Source organism: Nasonia vitripennis, chromosome 1 (genome assembly GCF_009193385.2).
Source record: "Nasonia vitripennis strain AsymCx chromosome 1, Nvit_psr_1.1, whole genome shotgun sequence".
Lineage (NCBI taxonomy): Eukaryota > Metazoa > Arthropoda > Insecta > Hymenoptera > Pteromalidae > Nasonia > Nasonia vitripennis.
Window position 1 is genome coordinate 22368201 of NC_045757.1, and position 25582 is coordinate 22393782.

Sequence of the window (25582 nt, forward strand, 5' to 3'; positions counted from 1 at the left end):
TACTTATAACTTGTAAGTGTAGGTACTGGGCTGCGGATGCTCGTATATGCAACTTGTTCGTTCTTACTTCGTAGAGTTCAACAGCCCTAGCCGCTGATACTTGTCTTTTCTTTGGCAAAATTCAAATTATTTACGACAAGTTAAAACCAAAATTACAGAGCTTTTTCCGACGCTCGAAGTGCATTACCAGTAAATGAGACAGATAACATAAACTACGCAAGTAAATAGCTATAACGCATATATCAATCGAACAACTTGTTGAACACGTTTTAAGAGGTACAACTTGCGGATATACAACTTGAAATAAGATAAAAGGCGTAACATTTTAGAAGAATGTAACAGATGTTGCCAAAAAACAAGATTGCGTAGACAAATCTAGATAAGCATAATCTATTACACGTCAGTAATCACAATTTATGTATTATTGATATAAAGAAAACTGATTGTTACACAATAGTTCAAACAAATTCAATCAATTCAAATTTATTTATGGCTTACAGGCAAAACGAGTCGAGACTTTGGTTTTAAATAAATTTATACTTAAGCATACTCCTACGGTTCAAAGCTACACACATTATTGACAATAGATTATAGAGAAAAATTTTTGTTACGTGTGCTTTTAACGTAAAAATATCTTAGAAACAACATACATCTATTTGAACAATTAATTTTTTATCAAAATAATCTAATGGTCATCAAATTTGATAATAAAATGTTTCAACACGAAGATATGTAACTAGAGCGCGGCTATGAGTTCCTGGTATAACAGCTTTACTTAATGTAGTTTTTACATCACAAAAGAACAAGTATAAGTATCTATTTCTTCTGCCTAGTGTAATGATTTGGAAGGTAATTCATAATGCATTAATTATAAGCACAATATCCCGCCGCAATTCGTATGCTACGATCCATCATACTAATTAAAGCATTAAATCACAACTTCGCGAACGCACGAAAATGTGACTTGAGTCATTTTACCAGGAAGCCACAGATATGAGCCTTAAATAATTTTGAATTAAATTCCATTTATTCATTTGTACTTATGATGTAAAACATTTGCATTAAATCTTTAAAGTAACGCAACAGCAGGATATAAAACAATATAAAAGATATAGTTTTAAAATGTTTCTAATATTATATTTGGAATACAATATTCGTTACTGTATGCATATGTACAAAGGTATTACAAAATACTCGTTACTGTACTTTGAAGATCATGTAACTAGCGAGGCCGACCTTTCAAGACGACACAATTAATGTATTTTGTTATACATGACATCTTTACAAAGCGAAATGAATAAAGCTCTAATGTATATTTAAATAAAATAATGTACAATTTATAATTCTCAACATTATTTGCATATTTACATCCGAATGCTAAACATATTTTAATTGGTTATCTTTAAGAAGGTAGCTTCAAATTAATTCGATTATCCTGAAGAAGTAATGTTTCTCATTTGTCGAACCGCAGCCACAACACGAGGATTACAGCCTACGCTGCCGTTCTGATAGTCTTCTGGTGCTATCCGGAGTAATTGGGACATTTGTTGTAAATTTTCTGACAACGATAATCCAAGTTCTTCCAATATGTTTCCAAGATAATCTAAAAATGAAAAAAAAAGACTGATGTTAGGTCACGACAGATCACGCAATGTGTGGGGATTTAAAATTTAACTACGGCATACCAATATCAGTGGCAAGTTGTTTGCATGCCGCGGCATTTAATTCGTATATTCCCCACGTTTGATCTTGAAACATTTGACAGGTTTCTTTAGCTACTATTCCTAATAGAATATTCGTAAATCCAGATTCACAAGATTCTTGACTGTACTGAGAATCAGCTGCTTTTAAAGTTTTCGTCAAACTTGGATTGTCTCTTAATAAAAACGGTTCTAAATGTTGAGGTAAGGTCATTAAATACTGTCCCACTTGAGTGATGTACTCTTGGGGAGCAAAACTAAAGTCTGGCAAGTCTGAACTTATAGTAGATGTTTTATTTGCATTTGCTGACCATGCAGGCGCCTTTCGAACTAATAGTAATTGAGTGAAAATAGGCGCAAAAATGACTTCATATGTTGATCTATGCAAATCCGAGCAGAGTTTCTGAACTGACTTCATAGTAGAATCCAGAATAGATTTTTCTTCTGCAAAATACAAAAATAGTTTATTAAACAGCTAGCTTGTCAATCAAAAATAATTTTATTACCTTTTTGAATAGTTGTAATAAATTCTTGTAGTTCGCTTTGGGCCGCTGGCGTCAAAAGTAGAGTCTTGTATTGAAGGAAAACGTTTTTCTCGGGAGTTTGCAATTTGATGTAAACGTTTATTATATCAGTCAGCAAACTCTTTTCGAATTGCTCGAGTAATCCCAGAAATTCCCCTGTAGGGTTTGAATCATTGTATCAATTTTTTTCTTAATAAGAAACATAATTAAGATACATAATGAAGTTTCCTATTTTTACCAGTAGTTTGCATCAACGTCAGACACATTTGGAATAAATTCCAATCTTCGTGTTTGACTTTGCGTTTGTTTAATTGTTTCATTCCGATCTTGAACTTCTCTTGATAGTTGTTAAAGAAGGTCTGTGGAAAATGTAATACAGTTAAATTTATAAAAAAAAAAAAAAAAAAAAAAAAAAAAAAAAAAAAAAAAAACGAAATAACAATTATCACAATTAAAATTTAGTTTCAATATGATTGCGTGAAGGTGGACTGAGTCTACTGCATTATACAAGTTTTCTTCACAGTTTCAAATATTTTAATGCAGAGCTGATATTGAAAAAAAAAACAATCGTTTTAAGAATTAAGAAAGGTGCATATAAGAGGATTGCTGATAAGCCGTAATTTGAAAAGAGCAGAGAACACAAAAGATTTACGTTGAAAGCTTTAACGAGGCTGGGATAGGCACAGCCCTCGGTGAATAGTTTGCAGCGCTTGTTAGCCTCGTTAGCATAATCCATGACCTTGGAGACGCTGAGCGATAGGGCGCTTATCGTATCACTTAGATCCTCTTGAGCAAATTCGAGGGCATTGAGCTGCTGGCCAAGGTGCGAGCTCTCGTAGATGCCGTACTTGTTAATGTAGGGGATAAAGGGCGCGTAGACAGCGCGCGCCAGACCCTGAGCTTTGTCGTCAGCGATGCGCTCCTGCTGCGGTGCCGTGTCAAGCACACTGCTGAGACTCACTGCGAACTGACGGGTCATCTGTTTGAGCTCCATTAAAATCGAAAGCTTGACCGAGTTGGATTGTTGCTTCAAGGCCGCCTCGATGCAATCGCCAATACTTGGATCTAAGCTCTGCAGGAGATCCGTGTGAAGTTCCACCAAAGTTGTTAGCGAGAGGTTCGGAAAGACTTGATTGCACCATTTTACCTGAGAAATAAAAAATGTTCCATGACAAAAATGGTTTTCAAAGGAGAAAAAAATCGAGTGAAAAATTAAGGGCGTATGCATGAAAGCAATGCGATTTACGTTATTTTATGCATGTAAATCAATAAAGCTTAAAAAATTTAAAATACCTGATCGTGCCAGACGGATAGCAGTTTGTCGTAATAGACTCGTAGCCAATAAATAACATTTTCATCTTGTGCAAATTCGATAGTCTTACGCCATTCTTGCGCTAAAGACACTTTTTGACAGTTGTAGTAATATTTGATTAGCTGGGGTAAACGATCCATTTTCGTAAAGACGTCCACGTATATTTTTGATTGATCTGCAGGTAAAAAGTAAGTTTAATAAAATAATTGACTAATTGTATAATTAATGATAATATCGCGAATATGAAATTTAAGTATATACATTTCCGAAATTTAGCCATCAATTACGAAGAGAGCATAATTAGCTGCATAGACATTTTTAGAGAGCTTTTACCGGTAGACTTATGATAAACGCTTGAAGTGAAATTCGCGTCGTTAATTTCTACGTGATGAAATTTTCTCGTTTTAACAAATAAGAAGGCTTCTCACCCAAACTTCCAGCGGTAAAAGCTTGCACAAGCTTGGGGCTAGTCAAGGCTTCCAGTCGATTCTTCAAGCCTTCCAGTTGCAGCTTCTTGTCCTCGTAGTCGGGAGTGTTGATCAAGACGGACAAGGATTTCTGCATACCGCACAGCGTGTCAGCGATTTTTTCCACGTCGCCGGACTCGAAGATGTCTTCGATCTCGTTGGTGGCCGCTGCCCAGTTATCCGACTCCCTCTGACCTTCGGTTTTGTTTATGTACTCCGTCTTTATCTTGTCCAGCTTCTCGAGCATTTGTATGGACGAAGTTGTGCCCTTTTCTACCTAATCGGTGCGACAAGCCGTGTTTCAATCGTGTGCATTGCTTTGCATACAACTTTAGGAACATTATACATTACATTTTCCAACTCCTTTTTGACGGTTTGCATCTTCTCTTTGAGCGCCAGCGCCTCTTGCTGCAGAAGTTGAGTGTCCCTGAGAACTTTCGGCATGTTGGATAGGACATTTTGACTGGTCTCCTCGAGGGAAGCGTTCACTTGTTGAACGTACAATTGTAACTTCATCAAGATCGATGAGAGGTATGTCTAGACGAAAACATTAGCAAGTAGATGTAGATTAAAGTTCCGCAAAAGACTATCTTAGGAAGCTACTGTTATTTGATTGCAAGACCGCATGGTTCGTAACAATCGCAACGTGAGATTCTTTTTAGTGATAGAGCAATTGTATGAAAACAGAATAGAACGCTATCGCGCCCCTCGATAGCGCGCAGCGTAGAAGCAAGCGTGTTTTAATAAAAGTTTCAAAAATAAGCTGGCGCACATGCACGAATCATCTCGTCGTCGTGTAAAAACGAGATAATCAGATCAACTAGTTGAAGATGAAAGCGTATATGCGATATGTTTCGCGGAAACGCTGGAGATTTTCCCTTGAATCCCAAAGTCGGCGCTGTATGCGCGTACGCCGCATATAATATTTGGATATTTGGCTCCGCCAAAGGATTGTAAATTTCCAAGTTTACGATTCGAATTACGATAGCCGCTCTATATTACTCGTGGCTCGTAAACAAGGCTCAAAAGGAGAGGCGCATGTGTGCATCGAGAGCGCGGAGAACGCGTCGGGCCGCTGCATTCCCATATAATATATTCCCCCGCGCGAGCAAGCCAAGGAGCAGCTCGAGCGAGGAACCCGTATAGCGCTTTGTGAAATCTAATATACCTGCGGTCGCGAGCATATGCAACGCGCAGCGGCCGATTCGATTCGCGGGGGAAATATTTAAAATGTTCGATTTTTGCGCGGGCATGTGGGTTCGGCGGCGGTTTGCCGAGCCATTCGGGGAAAGGAGAGCCACCGTAGTAAAAGAACGACGAAGCAGAAAAAGGCGAAAGCGTCCCACATGTACGGGTATATAAATCGCGGCGGCGAAGCCGTATCAGAAAAAGCGCGACGAACGAGCGAACGAAGCGCGCGAGCGCGAAAGGGGGAAGGCGAGCGGACTCGTGCATGTCGAGAGAGCAGGGCAGGCCTCTGACGGCTGGCGGCTGGCGGCGTCCGACTGCCGCAGAGACATGGAGAGATAGAGCGAGGGAAGAAAGCGAGTTTGCATCGGGAGAAAAAAGCTCGAGCGCGCGGGGAGGGACGGTGGAGTCAGTGACCGGCGGCGGCGAGATAGGTGCGCGCATGCATTCCCAAGTTCAATGAGAGCTGCCGCGGCTCGCTCTCGCGTGCAAACACGCGCTCGAGGACGCGAAGCTATTATACCCCCGCTGCAGTGCAGGAACAAGAAAGAATACGAGAGCTGGAAGAAGCCAAGGCGAAGCGAGAGGGAGAGGGACACAACACACAAAAGCGCGATTTACGCCCGTGGCTGCCGCTGCAGCGTGTGTGCGGACCGTAGACTGCCGAGTGCCGCTGCAGCAGAGGAGAGCCGAGAGCGAGAGAGAAGGAGGAGGAGGAGGAGGAGGAGGAGGAGGAGGGGGAGGAGGCGAGAGAAGGACGGAGTGAAACACAAGCAAAGCGAGGGAGCGCGCCGCGCAGCGCGGGGAGGAGCAGGAGAGGGGAGAGCGAGCGAGCAGCGCGACGGTCGCCGAAAAAGCACGCGCGCAGTCACGAAAGCAAAAGCACTACTTTAGCACAGCGAGTAGCGCTAGCGACTCGCGAGAGATTCTCTCGGCGCCGTTTCCCTCGCATAACAGTTTATACTCGCGCCCTGGCCAGTGTGACTTCGACAGGAGCAAGCCCGTGCCGAAGTGTCGAGTTGTCCCTCACCTCGACGTTCTCGCGCGCCTCCTCGGTCCTGCAGATCTTGTTGATCAGGTCGACCGGGTCGAACTCGTCCTCGCCCAGTGCCTGGCTGATGTCCTGCGAACACAACATCGGTAACGAGAACAGTGTCGACGCTTGTTATTGTTCTTGTTGATGAGTTGATGCTGATACGGACAGTGCGTCGGCCGCACCGCAGCCAACCAGTCAACCACATAGGAAGAGACAAGAAGAGCAGCAGCGGGTCAAGAATAACAAGATCCCTCCGCCGGCCCTCGTCTCTCGCTCTGCTACCAGCGCCTGCTTCTCGCAGCACCGTAAGTTTCTTTGTGTCTATCGCGTCAGCGAAACTTTGAGGTTACTCCCGAGACGAGCAGAACAGGCTTCCCGGAAGACCCGCAGAGAGCGAGCCTCTCTGCGTCGCTGCATAGCCGTATCAACACTTCACGGAAGATCTCGCGCGCGCCACTGCCAGTCCCGTTTCGAGGTTAGGTTGTACGTGCATCTCTTACCATTTTCGAGGCGGCTTCCGTCCTGCACGACACCTCCGACTCGGAAACTATACCCGCCTCGCTCGGCGGACGCAGCCCTTCCGTTCGACGATTTATCGACTTTTTAACACTGTCGAGCAGAGCAGCAGCAGCGGTGCTCGAAATCCTAGCGCTGCCACGACGTCGCTCTCGGCGTCTCTCTCACTCTCCCTGCAGTGTCGGCGGAAGAATCGCTGCGCGAGCGAGCGAGAGAGACAGCGAGCGGGACGGCAAAGCGGGGAAAAAGAGTAGGAGTGCGCCGTCTCTTTCTCTCCCCTTGTGTGTACCTACCTATGCAGAGACCGCGTGTAATCAGCGTGCGAGCGGGTCGGGTTTGTTGTGTTGCACTTTTTCCGCGCTGCGTGGTTCCGCGAGTTCTCGCGCTTGACAGATCCGCCGCCGCGACAGGTTTCGCTCGCTCTTTTTCTCTCTCTCTCGCCATCCAGACGAGCCTACTGCCATGTCCTGTTCTCTCCGGCTTCATATGGCCTTGTCGTCGATCAAGCTCGCACTTGGCATTTTCCCTTTGCGAGCAAGAAGTTTTTTACACAGTCGACTTCTTTGTTTTTTTTTATCTCTCGGCGATAGCGCAGTAGCATATTATAAGAATGTTAAAGCAGGCGAATCTCGAGCGCAATTTCAAAGCGCTACAGTCGCGCGCGGAAAACTTTTCTCTCTCTCTCTCTCTCTCTCTCTCTCTCTCTCTTCAATGCTCTCTGCAATTAATGTTTCGAGTTCTTGGAAGATGTTGTTGGGGAATTAACTTTTCCCGGCAACTGGCCATCGTTGGGGCAGCTGCAGTCCACTGAACTTCGATATTCTGCAGGAGAAAAGAGTGGTTTTAATAATTTTCAACTGCTCGATATCGTCGCTCTTAATTGGCGTCATCCTAATTATACGAAGATATGCTGCGGAACCTTTCGAGAGCCGATCCGAATACTTAATCTACCAGTTTCATTCACGTTCTCACCCCACCAACTCGAGTTCTGAATCGCGTGAAAAGTTTTAATGAGCTTCAATCACTCCTCGCAGCTCCATTTTTTTCCTCATAATTATACCCGTGAACATTTATTTTATAATTCGTCCAAAGTTTCGGGTCTCAATTTAACAGAATATAGCTCATCCGCTTAGTACAAAATTAGTTGACTGGTGTATATACGTCAAATACAAGCGTTGCGTATTATAAATACTACAATGTGAAGCTTGAAACGCCAAACTGGGGTTTGCTTGTGCGAAGATAACTGTATTATTACTAACTTAGTAATTTGCCCTGCTAACTTGCGCGCAATATGGCTCATACGTGACAGTATCGAGGAAATCGATCCACTTGAAATAATAACGATACCTATAATAATGTAATCGAAAACAAGAATTCCAAACGCGCGCGCCGCTGAATGAGCGAATCGGATGGAGAGAGCAAGTCTTTCGTGAATGAGTCGAATAAATAGCTTTATTTTAATCACCGGGGCGCGCGTTATACAAGACTTTCGACTGCGCGGGGAGCTTTTCACACAAATTCGTAGAATCGACGCCGGAAAAATGCGCTGAAAGCATCAGCAAAGCATTAACGTCGCGCGCGCCAAAACTTTAATTCAGAAAATATACGCCTCAATTTAAAGTTTTTAATGCAGAGCCGGGAATTAATTTATGAGAAGCCAGTGGGAGGGCGGGAGGCTTTAGCTGACTCGATTACTCTTGATATAGCATCGACGCCGCAGAAGATCGATATACTCGGCCGCTCCAAAGTTAACAGGTCTCGCGGGATGTCGTGAGTAGCGAGAAAAACATTAGCCGCACCTCTCGTGCGAATTCATCCTCCGTTGGTACCTGCCGGGCCTGAGTCGGGTCCGAATCTCGAAGAAAAAAAGAATTGACGATCAGAGTACGAAAACAGTGGGAAAAAATACGCTGGAACATTCCGAGAGCTCGCGTGCCGCTACAGTATAGAGCAACTGCACGAGATGTGCGAAAAAGCCCTGGCAAGAATAAGTGGCCCGGGGCGTTTTCTCGCCCTCGCGCGCAGAGCCACACACACGCACACACTGCACATACCTACACGGGCAGAGTGAGCACCGCACAGAGACACGCGGCGACGTAGGAAACGGGAAGAGGGAAGGAGAGCAGCAGCGACTGCAAGTCGCGAGTGAGGCTGCTGCTGCTATCTCCGCCGCCGCTCTCTGCTACTCCCGCCTTTGCGCTCGGCAACTAGCCTAGCTTAGCCTGGCGCATGGACTCGCCTCCATGTGCAAACACTGCACACTTTATCGACCCTCGGCTGCGGCATTGCCGCGTGCACACTCCTCTCCTCTCGCTCTCTTGCTCTCCGCGCGCGCCGCGCGCAAGGGCACAAAGTAGTTAGGCTCTCGCGCTCGCCGCTGCTACAGCTTAGGTTAGGATCCCCGTCGACGAAGGCGCGACACTAGTCGCGGCGGATTTTTTTAACGCTGTGCGCGTCAGCAATGAAGCGAGCGGGGACAGCGGAGGATCGTCGTCGCATCGCAGCCACTGAAGCTCTCCCCGTCATTGCATACTATCTCCGCACCGCAGTCGCGGTTGTGTGAATTCTCAAGGTTCGCGAGTGTCATTTTCGCGCTTTGCTATTCTCCCGCGTTCGGCGGCGGACCCGTGCTCAGCCGAAGGACACGCGCTCGCGTACGTCCTTCCTTTTGTTTATACTGCACCTGTCTGCGTGCCGCCTCCGCCGCCGCCGCCCGGACTGCCTTATGCCGTATACCCGGAGCGAGGCTGCATGCTTAACACACGGCCAGAGAAAGGGATGGTAATGGTGCGGTGGTCCAAGGACGGGCTCGAGGAAGTGCCTCAATGTACGTACGTGATGTAGTTGTTGCTGTTGTTTTTTTTTGTTTTCTTCGTTTTTGTATGAATTCTCTTGTGGCTCGAATACGCGAGAGTTTCTTCGATCTCCTCCGTCCCGCCAGCCGTACGTACACGCGTATACATGCATGCATGCCGTGTGCAGCACTTGCTCGCACGCGCGTGTACGTATGGAAACTTTTTCCGCTCTCGCGCGCCCGCGCGCAGACAGCCACTGAAGAGTGTGAAGGTATCGCCTCCCCGCGCCAGAGCATTGTACGCTTTTGTGCGCGAATTTGCTTTTTTTATCCCGTCTTGAAAATTCCCTCTCCGAAAGACGCACGGACGCGAGAGCACTCTTGCCTTTTGCGTTTTGACGCACCGTCCTTATTTTTTTTATTTCGCTCTCTCTCTCTCTCTCTCTCTCTCTCTCTCTCTCTCTCTCTCTGCCGCCGCTGTGCCCTCTTTTCTTATTTGCTGTACATACAGCGCCAACACACGTGTGCATTTAAATCCCCATATCTACTTTTGCGTCTTATATTAGTGGCCACCTGCACTGCTGCCGATGCTGCGAAGGCCACGCCTCTGAGGATGCGCCCGCGCATCGGGTTTCGCGCTCCTGATAACTCGCCGATACCGCCGCGTATAATATGAGGCTTTTTCTTGCGCGCCACTCTTCGAATTCGATTTCGCTTCTTTCGCCTGTTCTCATCTCCGCTGCTTTTGCTGCTGCTGCTGCTGCTGCTGCTATACATGCGTAGCCTACGCAATTTGAATTTCGCGCGCTCCGCGTTTTTTCCAGCGCCGCTCGGTCTCGTTGCGCTCTTTTTTCCCATCTAATACGAATGCGCACTCGCGGTTTTAGTAGCTCACCTCGCGACGCATCGGGTGTGTCTGCGAGCTGTGAACATCGCATTCGAAGAATCGCCGAAAATTTAACTATAAGACGATTAAGTTGCGCGGCATTTCATTTAAAGCCTTTTCACTCGCGAAATGACGCTAATAAAGGACTTTAAATAAAGCGTATTCAGGCCAATGTATTTGGACTCGAAATCAAGTAATTTATTTTCAACGGCACAATACCTAGCTGCTCTTATACATTTTTAGCTTCGGCATGTGCGAGGACTCTAACTGATGAATCGCATGTTAAATTGTTTACGCAGACAATATTTGGGCGGAATAATCATAATAACTACGTACGCTGATTTGGAGTAATATTTGTAGCATTTCAAAATATAGATTATTATTTCTTATGGTACACTATCGGTTGATATCAAAATGGTGACAAAAATGTTTAGGAAAACCTCTTGATTATGACATCCCTGAAGATTACATAAAAATGTTAATCCGTCGTTACTTTTGCTATCTTCATCATCAAGATCATTTGGGCGTTCATCCAATTAAAAGCCCTCGCCAGCACTGAAGATTATTGAAAAAAAAAACTAATTGGAATTTGAACTATCATTCGATGATCTATTGGAGCTTCTTCCTACTTTTGGTTTATCTTTCAGTAGTCATAATTTCAACTCTCTACATGTGAAAGAGTGAAAAATCACTCGAATTAGAGGAAAAATTGAGTCGCTCATTGCAAAGAGTGACTCAATTTTGACTCGAAATGAGTCATTTTTTCACTCTTTCATATTTAGAGAGAATGTTGCTTGCGCCTCTACCTCTTTCCTATATACGCTTTCTTCAATCGTTTAACGCGCTTTTATTTTTATTTCTATTGTATTCTACTAAAGTTGTTAGACTTTTTTCACTTACAAGCTTTAATGCTTAAATGTATATTAACGTGTGCATTCACGTTTTATTACTTTTTATATTTCGGTATCTTCAGTTGATGAATTACTCGATTTGATTATACTTTTAAATATTCATAACTCAAAAATATGAAATAATGTAACTAGTCAACGCTAAAACAAATGTAACATTTTCAATATTTATTAAATAAAATTTATATCATTGGCTTTAATGAATATTTTACTGCCTTTCTTCTTTATAATTATTCATAATATGTATAACGGATAACTTTAATCGCGCATTTTAGGTGGCTATTTTTTTTTTTTTTTTTTTCAAGTAATACGTATATTAAAAATTGTGAAAGCACAACAACATAAATGATTGAGTCTTGAAGATCAATTTTGTTTTATCCCTGCCAAAATTATTGACAAAGTAAAAACTCGTGAAATCCGGTATGATAAATGCCTCGTGTTGATTATTAACTATAAAATAGAATTTTAGAAAATACAAAAATATGCAAACGTTTATTTTAATTTCCAACAACATTGGTTTTTTATAATTAAAATTTTTTAGAATATTTTAGCGTACTTTTATTCGTAACAGATGTCAAAAACCCTGACTAATTTTTTAAAATCATGCACTACTCTTATTTATTTTACCATGCCTCTTACAATTCTTGATAGCAATTGAGTATAAAATATGGCTTAAAAGTACGAAATGAAAAATATAATGGGAACTCTTGTTATGATACACTCTTTCTCAAATAGAAATATTAAAGTAATAATTAAGTGAATAGGTAAGAAACAATAACACGAATGTTCTTAAAACTAATTATAGAAAAATAATAGAATAAAATAAAACATGTATGTTACACCTATTTTTTAATTTGTTGTACATTAAATGCGAATTCGATTGTTATTTTAAACAAGGCATACCATTGACTATTGATAAGGCCATAACGTTTTTTTTTTATTAATACTAGCTGAATTCAAGGCGTGTTTCGTAAAGACTTGTTAAGTTGTATATGCCTTTCTAAATCTATAATATTTTATTCATTGAAAATAATCATAATTATATTGTAATTTGCAACTGTAGCTATAACTGCTGTTGAATTTCAATCAAATTTAGATTTTTAAAAAAGACCTTTCTTTGATTAAGCGTGCTTATTTTTGTGCCATTTTCACTTAAACAGAAGCAAAATAGAAGCAATAGAATTTGAGGACCAGTGGCCGGGAAGTGTCATTTCCCATCAGCTGCGCGGATGGAAAGTCAGGCACGTAAAATTGCGCATGCACCACGGCCGCGAATAAAAAATGCTCAGAGCGCATGTTCTCCAAAACACATGCGATCTAGGGCATTCTTTATTTTCTTGGCATAATATACTATTATTTCCACCAAGATTGTTCTTTTTTTATGTCCAAATAAGTGCATAGTGCCACCCATTTGATATCATCATGCGTATACATTTTTGTAAAATTTGTTAGAAATCGAATTACAAGGGAGAACCAAGGTCTGCGGAATTTTGATTCTATCGTTTGTTTGATGCCCGAATGTGTGTCTACAGTGAAAAGTACTATTTGTTGAATATATTCTATGGTATAATTATCTCATATAATTGAAGTACGTAAATAGTTCTCAAGCGGCATATCCAAATTGTTATAAACAATAAAATTATGTAATATTATTTTTGTTTATTTAACTTGCATGTTCCATGACTTAACTTAAAGTTCTGTGGGATAGAAATTTTAAAAACCTCCTAAAAAATTTTAGGTGGGATCCGTAGACTTTGAATATCCTTTATTACTTTAATGTACTTTAAATTTAACAAAAATAGTAAATATTCATCCATTCCAAGCTTTCCGAATTGTGTCATTATAAACCAATTCCCTGGTAGAAAATTCACCAGATTTTCTGGCAGTATTAATGCCCAGAAACTTTTGGCGATAGATAGGGAGCAGAATTCTGTCATACTTCTGGCAAAGGTAAAGAGAGGCTAATTTGAGGTTAGGACAATCACACACATATTGATTTGTGATGATTACATTTATTTTATTTTATTTAATACAGCCCTACTTTACATAATCTCTGCAAAGATAATATGATACGTGTACAGTACACTTTATTACACCCTATCTGAATTCTCGTCAAATTTTATTTCATCAAGACGTGCTATCTGAGTAGACAAATTAATAGATATTGTTTATATTAGTATGACAATAGTGCAAAATGTCTTGTCTAACAAAACTAAACTCAGAATATACCTATTGGAACATTTATTGTAGCTAAAAATTTCAGACTTTGCTTGGCACCAGTGATTTAGACCAAAATCTCAAATCAGCCAATTTAAATGATTACGTAATGAATTCGAGTTTAAACTATTTAGCAACTAGCTTTTGGCATTTTCAAAAAAGTACATCAATAGGTTTTGATTTATAGTTCAGAAGCTATTAGAAAATTCTTATCTTTTAAAATTGAAAACCACAACAAAATGCTTAAAATTCTTTTCAATTTTTTGAATAGCTCCTGAACTATGAATCAAAACCTATTAATATTTGCTCTTTTCGGAAATGCCAAAATCTGCTGAATAATTACAAAATGAAAATCGTTATGTAATCATTTCAATTGGCTGATTTGAGATTTTAGCCTTAATCACCGATGCCAGTGAACATTCGCCAGAATCTTAGTCAATATAGCCTCAATTTTCTACCAGGGTTCTCAGTTTGAAAATTGCAGAAATTACGCATAACATCGTTTGTAATATTTGTGCCAACTCATTTTTCATATAATGATAAAAAAATATTTATGTATAGCATAAGATAACTATTTACAATATTAACAAAATTTGATTCATTTTTATCCATATACCGCTTTAGTATATGATTTTTTTCTTAAGTTAAAATATTGGATGCAGATATAATTATATGAGCAAACTGCTACTTTGGTTGTCGGCCATAATGAGGAATTATTCAAAAGTAGCAAAACATATTAAATTTTAAAATGCATGCTACTATTATACTCAATACAATTAAGGCTTTAATATTTATAAGGAAGTTGTTTATATTGTTCTATAAAAAGTAAACTATGCTTCTTTATTTTAATAATGCTTACTTGAGGCAATCATTATTTAAATTTTAACTAGAATAATGTTCAACTCCTCAAAAATTCATTTTTAATTTCATAAACAATATCTGATATTTATCTTCTTCTTTAGCATACATTGCAATGCACATCCATTCTTAATTATATGCCTTTTATTATGTTGAAGAGGAAACAAAGTCAATAAATTAATTTACGTAAGAATAAAAAGCAGATTCTATTTCAAAAGTGGGAAGAACCTCCCTTGAGCTTTTACAGCTGTAAGTGGAGGAAATGTCTATTTATTGAAGTAAAACAAAAACTGATTAGATACGAAGAATCTATTTAAGTCCACGACTGCAAAACTAAATGCCATAAGCCCATTAAAAATCAAAACATTCGTGATTTTTTGTTATCTTCAAGTGGAGATCACTACAAACGCTCAAATTCAAGCTTTCCAATACGTTGGTTCCAGTAATTTGCGTTTACCGATTGCGCCTCTAGACGTTATAAGTACAGTAGCTTGGCTAGTTTCCTTTTATATTTGGCGTATTTAAATTACCTTATGGGAAATTTCCCACGAGACAATTTAAACAGTCCAGTAAAACAGTTTGGTAAGCAATCAGGTGTGCACGCGGGTATTTTCACGAATCGGATGGTACAAGAAACCAGAAAAAAATTGGTCTGGTAGGTGTACCTTTAAAAATAAATTTTTCACTTCCAGCACCCGAGTTGTTTTCACTTGGTCGTGGATTTACATATATACTTTGGAAAAACACCTAACAAGCCATTTTTTTTATTTCTAGCAAGCTGATAATGCAATCCTTTTTTTGCGGTAAAAGTGACGCTCCTCCACTATTTCTTTGTACTTATTCCTCACAAGCTCGAGAAATTTTTTCCAATTAAAAAAAATAATCAAAGAAAGACAATGAGTTTGGAAAACTAGATAGCCAGCTCAATTCACCCTCGAAGATTGTCTCAGTGCTTGTCGATTAAACCTGTGTAGCATTCGCGCTCCACGCGTCATCGGTGGCGCTGCAAATTTATTCGAGAATGACAGGAACAGTGCTAGACCGGTGGCTGGCTGTTAAGGCCAAGAAGCGCAAGGTCCAATGCCCGCTCTGAGACAATGCCTTCTCGGTAGCCCTTTGTGGTCTTCACAATGTGCAATCCTATAACTGGAGGGACAAGCGCCATAGTGTCCTTGACGTGATCGCCTACGACCAATAGCGTTCGCGGTCCATCAAGCAAATGATAATGCAACTCCAGTGCAAACCACTGCTGCGTCTCGGAAGATGTTTCGAGGCCGCGGTGGACGAGTCAGGCGCTGCAATCGCCAAGCCGCTCCTCTTCCAGGGCCAGCAGGTAATAATGTCCTCTCTTCCCCGTACTCCCATACACTTTTTTCTCTCCCCTCCCCTCCCCTTCTGCTCTTCTCTTTCGTCCTTGTCTGGCTAAGCACGCAGCATCGCCTCCTCCTTCCAAGCATTACACCCACCCCGCAGTAATTCGCGGTGCTCTAATACCAACCTAGCACATACTTACTCTCGATGTGCTACTACCGCCGCTGCGGACTCCTGTATAGATGGAATATCGATGGTATGGTCTACAAGAGCTTAGAAAAAGAATCGTTGCGCGATTCTATCTATAATATAATATCTAGTATGCTCTGCAATGATGTATCTCTTATAGTTAATTAACGATTTTTGTGATAGGTAATAGACCCTTAGACCATTTTTTAACATCTACTCAGAATTATTAAGCATAAAATACAACATAATATTGTTTTTTTTGTAATAACGATTTTCTGAAGAATTTAAGTAAACATCTACGAATTAAGACTAAGGAAAGTTAAATGCAAAGAAAATAATTAATTGTATACGATGTACGATTATCGTGTCATGATTAGTTATACTTCAATACGCTCTGTCGCTAATTCGCGCTGTGCCGTAAAAGCTAATTAAACCACTTCGCAAAAAGAATACATTCAAGAAGAATCTTGAAATTCGTTACTCTATTTAGCAAATATTTCAATATCAACTACATTTTTTTGTCATCCTGAAAGACCAAAAGAACAATTGAAGTGTGTATTGCATTTATCTATTTTGCTTATTAACCCGGATATCTAAGCCAATGCTATAAATTTTGCTTTAACCCGCTTATTAAATGTTAAAAGAGATCAGAACAACGCAATGTGTATAGAGTGGCAGTATCGTGATAATATATACTATTCAGGTCCGGTATCTGCCATTGCGCGTCATTCGCTTTTATTTAAAACTCTGCTTACTTTATTAGCACAAAAATGCAGCTTTTATCGATTGTTTTTGTACAAGAAAATCTTCAATCGTGTAGTCAATTAAATTGATACAGTCTGAAATTGAAACACGTTCTGAAGTCTATAAAAATGTGGCTATAGTAATCTTTCTGGAAATTTTTTGCCAAATAATGCGATTCTATAAAATTGCTGAATTGATGTAAATAATAGATATATGTTCATCGCGGATTTCAGTACTTATATTTAGTGTATTTTACTATAAATAATCGAAACCTTTTTTTATGCTGTAAAAAATATTTTACGTACAGTAATTTTAAGTTTATAATAATATCAATCATGTTAGATCCAAATTTTAAATGATAAATTTTTCCACATCATTTAAAAAGAAATTTAATGCCATAAAATATGTCTTATATGTCATAACACAAAGTTAAATGATAAATACGTAAATATTATAATTGTATGTTTTTTATGTTAGATATATTACTTTTTTAAGTACAAGTTAAGTTTTTAAGTACTTTAAGTACAGTATTATATCAAAAAAATTTCTAAAATTAATTAACAAAATACTCTACCTTTTTTTGAGAGTGTTGTGACTATAAATTGAAATACGTAATTAATTATCTAACAAAAACATCACCAGCAAAAAGTGACACAGGAACAAGCATCCTGCTATATCTTGCTAATTATCCGATTTGAGCCGCTGCTTGGAATAAAGGATACTTATCAAAAGCTTTTGATAAAACTCAATTTTTTACTGTTTAAATGCCGACATTTTTTTAGGAGAAATGAAAAGAACAAGTTCTTGATTAAAGGTTTTTTTTTGACAAAAGAACCATAAAAAAACAAGACTATACATATGAGTATACAACTGACTCTTTTGCTACCACTGGTCAAATGTATTTCTCTCTAAAATAATAAGTACGCGATGGTTGGGCAGTACGAGGACTCTCATTATAAGGTACTACTGTTACTTACTTAGTCAAAACAAGCCAGTTTTTATTTCTTATTTATTAACCAGATGGATGTAATAATAAAACTTATATAAATCAATATACTCCAAATAATTAGCATTTTGGAAATTGAAAAAGTTGTAGTGAATATTATATCATATTATATCAATATTCGAATGTACAGTTGAAAATACTTTTTTTGTGACTTATTTTATTTGTATAAGTTGAAAGGTAAAGTCTTCCGAATCTACTCTCTTTGTACCATACCAGGGCATCTGTGGCTTTTGGTAGAACAGCAGGTGTTTTCGTAAAGAATTTGTACATTTAAAATTTCATATTGATAATTTAATATAAAAATTAATATACTATAAGGAATCATGCATAAGTTATTATTGTGACATTTTTCTTATGGATAATCAAGATATTGGATATTGATTATTACAAATGTGTAAATCAAAGTAACAGCAAAGAGTGTTAGTTTGTAAGCCCAGATGGTTAGTTACAAATAGCCGCTAGGCTAAAAAGTTATAACGATTTAAAAATACGGGAAAATCTCTGGAAAACGTAAAAAATCTATTTTATTGTTTTTTAAATCTAGTTCCTTTTCTGCGTTTTTTGTTGAACCTCTCAAAAATTCACTCTCAATCTAAAAGAGAAGTTTTTCTCTTTAAAAAATTGAGTAACTCTTTTCTGACTTTATTAGAGTGATACTTAACTCTTATATTCAAGTTAAATTTTTACTTAACTCGAATGGCTTAGTTTTGACTCTCTCGAGTAATTTTTGTTTCAGTAGATTTAAAAAAAATGGTATTTAAATCTTTGCACTTTTCCTGCGATGACTGTTTCAACATATATTTGTCGTTTTAATTGAAACAAAAAATTTTACTGGTCGTTGAAAAGTGTGTCAAAAAGCACTTTTTATGTGGTGGAAAATCGTTTGTAGGATACCATTAGAGATACACCAGAACAAGAAATACTGTTATAGCGCCCCCCCCCCTCTTTGTGGATTTTCACATATATTATATTTTCACATACCTTGTAATATTCTTCTTTTTCTTTTTTATATTACGGCTCTACATTATAATTCCAGTCGATATAATCAAAGCAAGGCGATCTCGGTAAAGTTAGCTCGCTACCTTTTCTCTCTATCTTTGTGTCTGCCGCAAGTAGCCGCAAATGAGAAGGAAAGGAGGCGAGCGCATTGTACGATTAAGGATGTGCCGGCGTGCATTTTTCTTGAATTGGCTCGCGAGTTCGGCAGGCTCATTGAAGGCAGCTCAGTTTCGGCAGCCCTGAAAATGAGCGAGAATACAAAGAAGCTCGAAAGGAAGGAAGAGAAGAAGAAAAAGTGAACGAACGAACTTGAGCCCTGTAGAGATAAGTATCGAACTGAGTAACACTGCTATACGTAACCCATCCCAACCTCGTTTCTACGTTGTTCAGCTTCTATTCGACTGTTCTTCCCCTCACCTTCCACCCGCGTTCTACAAGATTTCGCTCAATCCCGAATATAATTACGAATGTATTATAAACCGCGCCAAATATCTGTACTGTGATTGATCGAAAACTCTACATATGTCTGTTCTGATTTAGTTCAAGAAAACGGCGTCTAAAGCGCATAATCAGATAAATTTTATGTTTATGTCTCCCCCTGTCCGTGCAATTTTCAGCATCAATGTGCAATGGCTTGTAGGCAGATGCGTGGTAAGGCTCGACGTTGCTCGTACCGTCACGAAAACGGGTTTTCCGATTGTCTTGTTACCGCTTTCCGCGTACGGAGGAAGTCGTTTTATCGACGGCTGGATAGAGTTCGAATTCATAGGTAACGAACTTTTGTATTATTTTATGTAATCGAATTAAATATGTGTATACATTGTTTTCTTTATTCACTTACCCATTAAGGGTGTATTATCTGAAATTAAATCCATACATTTTACGCATAATGTATTCTTCTACGGTAAGTACAATAAGAGAATATCAAATAATGCATAATATATTATTTACCAAAGTGATAAACATTACAGCTTGTTTGTTGTTTTATTTTAAGGGGCAAAAAATCTTTGGTCTTATTTTGTGATTTTAAAGTATAAAATAATTTTTTCGTTGCATTTCAACGTTATAAATTCAAATTACTCCCAAGAAAATATAAAACAACGTGAAAACGCTTTAAATGCATGAAAAACTGGAGACATCTAAACAACGCTAATCACATAGTCTGCTGACAGACACTGAGCATTTGACGCGTACAAGTATCGTATACGTTAGCTTTCATAGCTCGGTTGTCGGTATCTCCTCAGATAGTCTAACCCTATCGCCCACACACCGCAAGCATGAATTTACTAATACTTCGATACATCGTGACGTGAATGTTATATATCAGGAGAGACGCCGCTGTCGCAGTCGCTGCCGAGATTGACCGAAGATTCCCGAGCTTGAGTCGTAGTACAGTGAATACGCCGCCACGGCTCCGACTCGTGCAGCTGAATACACACTCGATCGCTAACATGAAAGAAGAGCGGCAGCAGCGCCACCGTCGCTGCTGACCAAACTGCCGTGGAGTAGGGATAAGGGGAAGCACGTAGAGATAAAAAACGCGCCTATATTCACGAGCGGGAGACGGATTGCGCGCTCCCACCTTTCCTCTTCCCCTACTCCCCACCGCTAGCGTTGATCTCCTTCGCCCCACTACTACTCTCCAGTGTTTCCCCTGCGCCCCTTCTTCGACTCTTCTCCCTCTTCCTCTATATATTTCTCTTACTCTCTCTGGGTATATCGCGCCCCTTTCCCCACTCTGGTATGCCGAGCTTCCTCTTCCTCTCCTCAATTCGGTCGCGCTCCCTCTCTTCTTATTTACTCTGTTTTATACTTGTTACGTTTCTTTTCTCTTTCTCACTGATGGGAGAGGGAGAGAGCGGGGAACAGAAAGCGCGTCGTCTCTGTTATTTAAGCTGTTTCACTCGCGCACTGCTCCCCAGCCGTCTTTCTCTTGTTAACGTTCTCAAGCGGCGAGCCACCCCTCGCTCTCTCCTCTCCCCACCACTGTGCCCACGTTGTTTTTCTGAGCCTCTATCTCCGTCTCGCTTCCTCCTCGTCTCCTCACACTCATTCACTCAGCCAGCGTTCCATAGTCTTATTTGCGTTGTTTTTTCTCGAAGCTACTTCCTTCTCTCCCCCCTTCCCCTCGTCACTCTCTCTCTCTCTCTCTCTCTCTCTCTCTCTCTCTCTCTCTCTATCTCTCTCTAATACAGCTTCCTCGAGACGCCTCCGTGCATTTCTTCCTCACGCACACATGCGCCTTCTGTGCGAATCCCTCCGGGGATAGAATGCATGCTCGCAACGCTAGCATATTTATGTGGAAAAAATGTGAACGTTCTCACAATCCATGCGAAGCTTCAGTAGTGTGCGCCTGCGCCGTCTGATCAGTTCCGTCTATATAGTCTATATATACGCTTCGAAAACAATAACGGGGCGAACGAGCAACTATACACATAAGTTATAGCCAAAGCCGATAACAACGGCCGAGCAAGTTGCTCGTGCGCAATGTTCGCCATTTTGATTTTCATGTGTGCGCGCGCGCTTCCGCGGCTCTCTATGCTTTTCGGAGTGACGCGCCTCGGTATAGTTGCGAGAGAGTAAGAGAGAGAGAGAGAGAGAGAGAGAGAGAGAGAGAGAGAGAGAGAGAGAGAGAGAGAGAGAGAGAGAGAGAGAAAGAGAGCGCGGGTTATCCACACGTATACCCAACGCAGCAAAAAGCGTGGTGTGCAGCGAACACAAACACACGAGGAGAAAGGGAGGGGAAAAAGTCGCGAACGCTGGCTCGCGCGCGCAGGGGAAGACTCGGAGCGCGAGGTTCACGTGCTCCTACGTCTGCGCCCGTATCCGCGCTCTCGCTTGTGTGTGTGTGTGTGTATCAATTTACTTGCACATGTGTGCGAAAGAGGAAACACGCGCGTTTTTACGTTCTCGAAGAGCGAGCGCGCGCGTGCGACCATTCGTTCACGTTCAACAACACGGCTGGCTATAGGGTCCATAACGCTCTTGCAGTAGAAAGAGATAGACGGCGGCCAGCCAAGTTCGACGGAGAAACAGAGAAGAGAAGAGGCGGCAGAGACTGGCTGGAGAGAGCGAGCGCGAGGCGAACTCGCGGCAGTGTGCCCGCGCTCGAAGCTACTCTTCGCGTACACAGCACTGCGCGCATCGTTGCAGTCTTGTTCTGTCTCGCTCCTTATACACGCGGCATGCATATTATATACCTATAGGTGGCTATTCAACTGCGTGTGCATCGCTCTCCTCGCCCACGTGACACGGAGGGGGCAAAGACGGAAGACGTTCGCGAGAAAGAGTGAGAGTGAGAGAGAGAGAGAGAAAGCGGGCTGTTTGTGTTGTGGCGGTCGGCGAGTGTATAGTGGCCCCGAGTGCGCGCGCGCGCCCTATCCGCGACTTGTAGTCCGCAAAGCTGGCGCTGGCTTGATCTCCACTTCGACGGTGAGCCTCGTGTGCGCATGTGTTTACATTCAGTTTTTCCGGCTTTCCCGCATCGCTTTCGCGATACGCTAGCCGAAAATCGTGGCAAACAATTCCGCGCCTCTGCGAGGGAGGAATTTCCCGTCTGGACTGGAAGAAGGGAGAAACTGCTGGATTAAAACAAACGCTCTCGTGTGCGTGCTCGCTTTTCGCAGATATTCGCGCATGTCAGAGAGGAGTATCGTCGATTCGGACTAAATGGCTGTAGTGTTTTGAATAAGGCATCGTCGCACGAGCAGACAGAGCCGTGAGTAAAGCATTTAGTGGGACAAATGCGTTTGTTGTTGAAGGAGCGCGTAAACTCGAAATTCAAGTGGAATCTCCTGCTATTATGGTGCTCAATGTTTCACGGCTTATGATAGCACTGTTATCACTGTCCGTAAGTTTGCATCGATGAATTCGAACGTTTTTATTGATTTAACGGCTATCTATCTGGCGCTGCCACATGAAATGAAGCAACGACATATTTAGTTCTCGATAATTGACCTTTTTGAAAGTTTGACCAACGCTGCAGCTTTACACTCCTGATGTCGTTATTTTGACATTCGTATAATTGTCAAGCTTTTATCTGTTGCGGAAAACGGTGACAGAATTTTGCTTTTCTTATTTGAAGGTTAGGTCAACTGCCGCCACATTTACATTTGGCTTCGAATCTGAGCTGTTTACGTAGCTTCGCGAACACTAGGGTGAGTCTAAATTCATGCAGAAATGTTTCCTTTCCGAGAATCTTAAATGTATTTGCGAACTCGTGGAACTTGCCACGCGTCCTCGTTATTCTATAAACCAGAATGTTCTAAACAAACACCGCGATGCACGAGATTGAGATAACTAAATACTTTCACCTCAGACGTGTAATTTTAATAAGCATATGTTTCTGCAAGTTATAAAGCATATTCTAAGATAACCAAATTAAATTATCATTTATTACGATTCTTATAAATTACAGTTTTGCGTTGCACGACCAATTTCGATTAAAAAAAATACGTTGTATTTGCTACACAATACAGTAATAAGCAGGTATTCTATTTATAGGGATTTACATGTTATGTAAAGGGTTTGGGTGAATGCCCCATTGATCGCATTTAGACACGTATTTACCAGGTATTTTTATGCTGTTATCTCTTACTATATGCACCGTTGACGAATAAATTATAGCGTTATATGACAAAATATCATACTTTGCGAAAGTTTTGTAGGCGCATCTTCTGTTTTTATAATTTCGAATAATCAAGTACATCTTGATGGATATAAATAATCCTGATGATTTTCACGCGTGATAAAAAAGACGTACAATAAAAATTGTAAAAATTAATTTTCCTTTCGTTGCACGAATAGGTTATAGTTCGATCTTTGTTTCGCTCTATTTAAAGTCACTTGAGTGTACTTTGCTTTTGCGACTTTCAATTTTTGTTTGTCTTAGGCAACTTTGAAGGGTTGTGTGAGTAAGAAAGGGACTTTTTTAGCCGATGCATCATTTGATTTTCATAACATCACCAAAATTTTTTCATTAATACGATACCATTCATTGTTGCGGCACAATAGTAACATTTTAGCGAGACTTTAGAATTTGTAATCATATTACGTCTGTACAAAGTGGCTAAATCTAAATGCATGAATGCATTGAATTTCGTAGAAAGTATATTGAAGCATAGAACAGCGTCAACGTGCATAACCTTAAAACTATACAAAAACTTTAATATAATGATAAAAAGCCGATTCCACATTCTTGGATTGACTATTCGTGACGAACTAAATTGATCCGTTATTGATACGACGATAAAAACAACGACCAAATGAAGAAATATTTACTAGGATTACAGTGCTTTCCAAAGTGAGTGCGTTATCGCTATGCTTCATTCTACCCTTTTAGCTGTATTTTATTTACTTTTTGACTACTTCAACAAATTCTCCAATAAAATAAAGTTATTTTACGTGCGTACAGACATTTATAACCTTCGAAGGCAATCAACTTTGCATCAACCATGACACAAAAAAAAACATAACAAAAAAACCAAAACACAGTATCCTACTGGAAAAAAATTCCGCAAAAAAAAAGAATTTGAAGAGTCATGTTTTTCGAGAGAACAACATGGCTGAGATTACTAATACAGATACTTGATTAGAAGCGGGTACTTCATTGAAGCATGGCTTCTGAGTATTAGTAATACCTTTATAAGGATATATTTATATTTTGGAACATTTTCATTCATAAAGAAAAAATGATTTATTCTTTGTATATGTTATCATTTCAGATTCTCGTATCGAAATACACGCATAATTCCAATTGGTAGGTTTCGTGAACTATGAAAAAGTGCTGTAAATCAAATCACGCCATTCATTAGAATTTTTGGTTTCGTTTATAACCAGATGTAGCAGGTATAATACGACGCTATTTGGATTCTCTTATTTCGTATGCGTCACCTGTGGAACTTACTGCTTCAAATAAAATACCTGGTCGTGAATTAAATCAACAAAGGTATTTCGTACGAATTTTAAACTAACAACATCATCTATAGTTTCATTTCCTTCGTAGTTTTCCGTATTTGCCTTATTTCTCATTTGCTCTTTAGTCGCAAAGCCGATGCCTTCGTCGAACGGCTTCTTCGAAATAAGAACCCTCCACTTGCCATGTGCGTCACCGAATGAAAAAAAGAGCAGGAAAAAATTTTGCTCCTCCTTCTTTTCCATCTTGCGTTCTTTCAGCGTACACATTCAAACCGCAGCTATTGGAGGATGAAAGCGTTCATGTACACGATTCGCAATACTGTGTAGGTAGGATGGACATTTTTTTTTATTTAAGCTAAAGAGTCCATCGCGCTGTTTCCACCGGATGATTAAACGAATCCCAGAGAGGCTTGTAGGCTTCTGCTTTATCGGCCGAAACAATATTTTGCTGCCAATAACATAGCATATGCTCGGTTTCCGTTTACCGGCGTTAAAATTCAAATTGAATGTATTGTTTTTTAATATCGTGGTTCTTGAAGCTCTAAAAGTACAGTGCGATAACAGTTACATATACCATAGATTACTAGCTGAGGTCATAAGGGAAAATTTTCGACTATTTTACATTCGATTCTTGGTAAACTCATTTCCTAGGTCGCAATTGTTCGTGATAAGCAACATTCGATCGTCATTGTTTAATGTATACAGATAACATTTTAAAGAGCCAATGATCGTTTATTTCACCATTCAATTTGAAAGGAAATTAGTGTCTTCAAGGTAAATTTCTTTGTCTCTCTCTCTCTCTCTCTCTCTCTCTCTCTCTCTCTCTCTCTCTCTCTCTCTTTCTCTCTCTCTTTCTCAAAGTCAGTACAAATGACTTTTTTGTAATGGCGCCATAAAACGAGCCGAGTTTCTCTTTTGTTTTCCATGTTTGCGAAAAAGAGAGAAGTGCAAAAAGTCGGAATAGAATTATTGTTGCAGACGCTCGTGACGCAAGCAAAGTTTTGTAATCCA

At 40.2% G+C, this 25582-nt stretch overlaps 2 protein-coding genes across 26 annotated transcripts in view; one reads left to right on the forward strand and one right to left on the reverse strand.

Annotated features, from left to right (window-relative positions):
* Positions 1-1112: 1112 nt before the first annotated feature.
* On the reverse strand, positions 1113-6938 carry LOC100116054 (conserved oligomeric Golgi complex subunit 7). 2 transcript variants are annotated; one of them, XM_008204152.4, is made up of 10 exons: positions 6728-6938; positions 6222-6314; positions 4355-4540; positions 3965-4280; positions 3518-3711; positions 2877-3371; positions 2463-2583; positions 2207-2380; positions 1686-2144; positions 1113-1603 (listed from the first exon to the last, which is right to left on the reverse strand). In XM_008204152.4, exons 1-10 carry the CDS (start codon positions 6728-6730, stop codon positions 1431-1433), a joined length of 2214 nt encoding a protein of 737 aa, XP_008202374.1. In that variant the 5' UTR covers positions 6731-6938; the 3' UTR covers positions 1113-1430. The 2 variants fall into 2 exon arrangements, with proteins under 2 accessions (XP_008202374.1, XP_008202373.1); XM_008204151.3 differs by lacking the exon at positions 6728-6938 and adding an exon at positions 6394-6504.
* LOC100116237 (longitudinals lacking protein, isoforms N/O/W/X/Y) overlaps positions 6058-25582 on the forward strand; it is a 175681-nt gene continuing 156156 nt past the window's right edge. For 10 of the 24 annotated variants that reach the window (XM_032602195.1, XM_031928470.2, XM_032602204.1 and 7 more), the window contains exons 1-2: positions 10946-11057; positions 15181-15739. The gene's annotated coding sequence lies outside the window, so the exon portion shown is untranslated. Of the gene's footprint in view, positions 6533-9098; positions 9571-10945; positions 11058-14531; positions 15062-15180; positions 15740-21744; positions 22506-22696; positions 22813-25582 lie in introns of those variants that run through there. The other 14 variants (XM_008204142.4, XM_031928493.2, XM_032602201.1 and 11 more) reach the window with 11 other exon arrangements.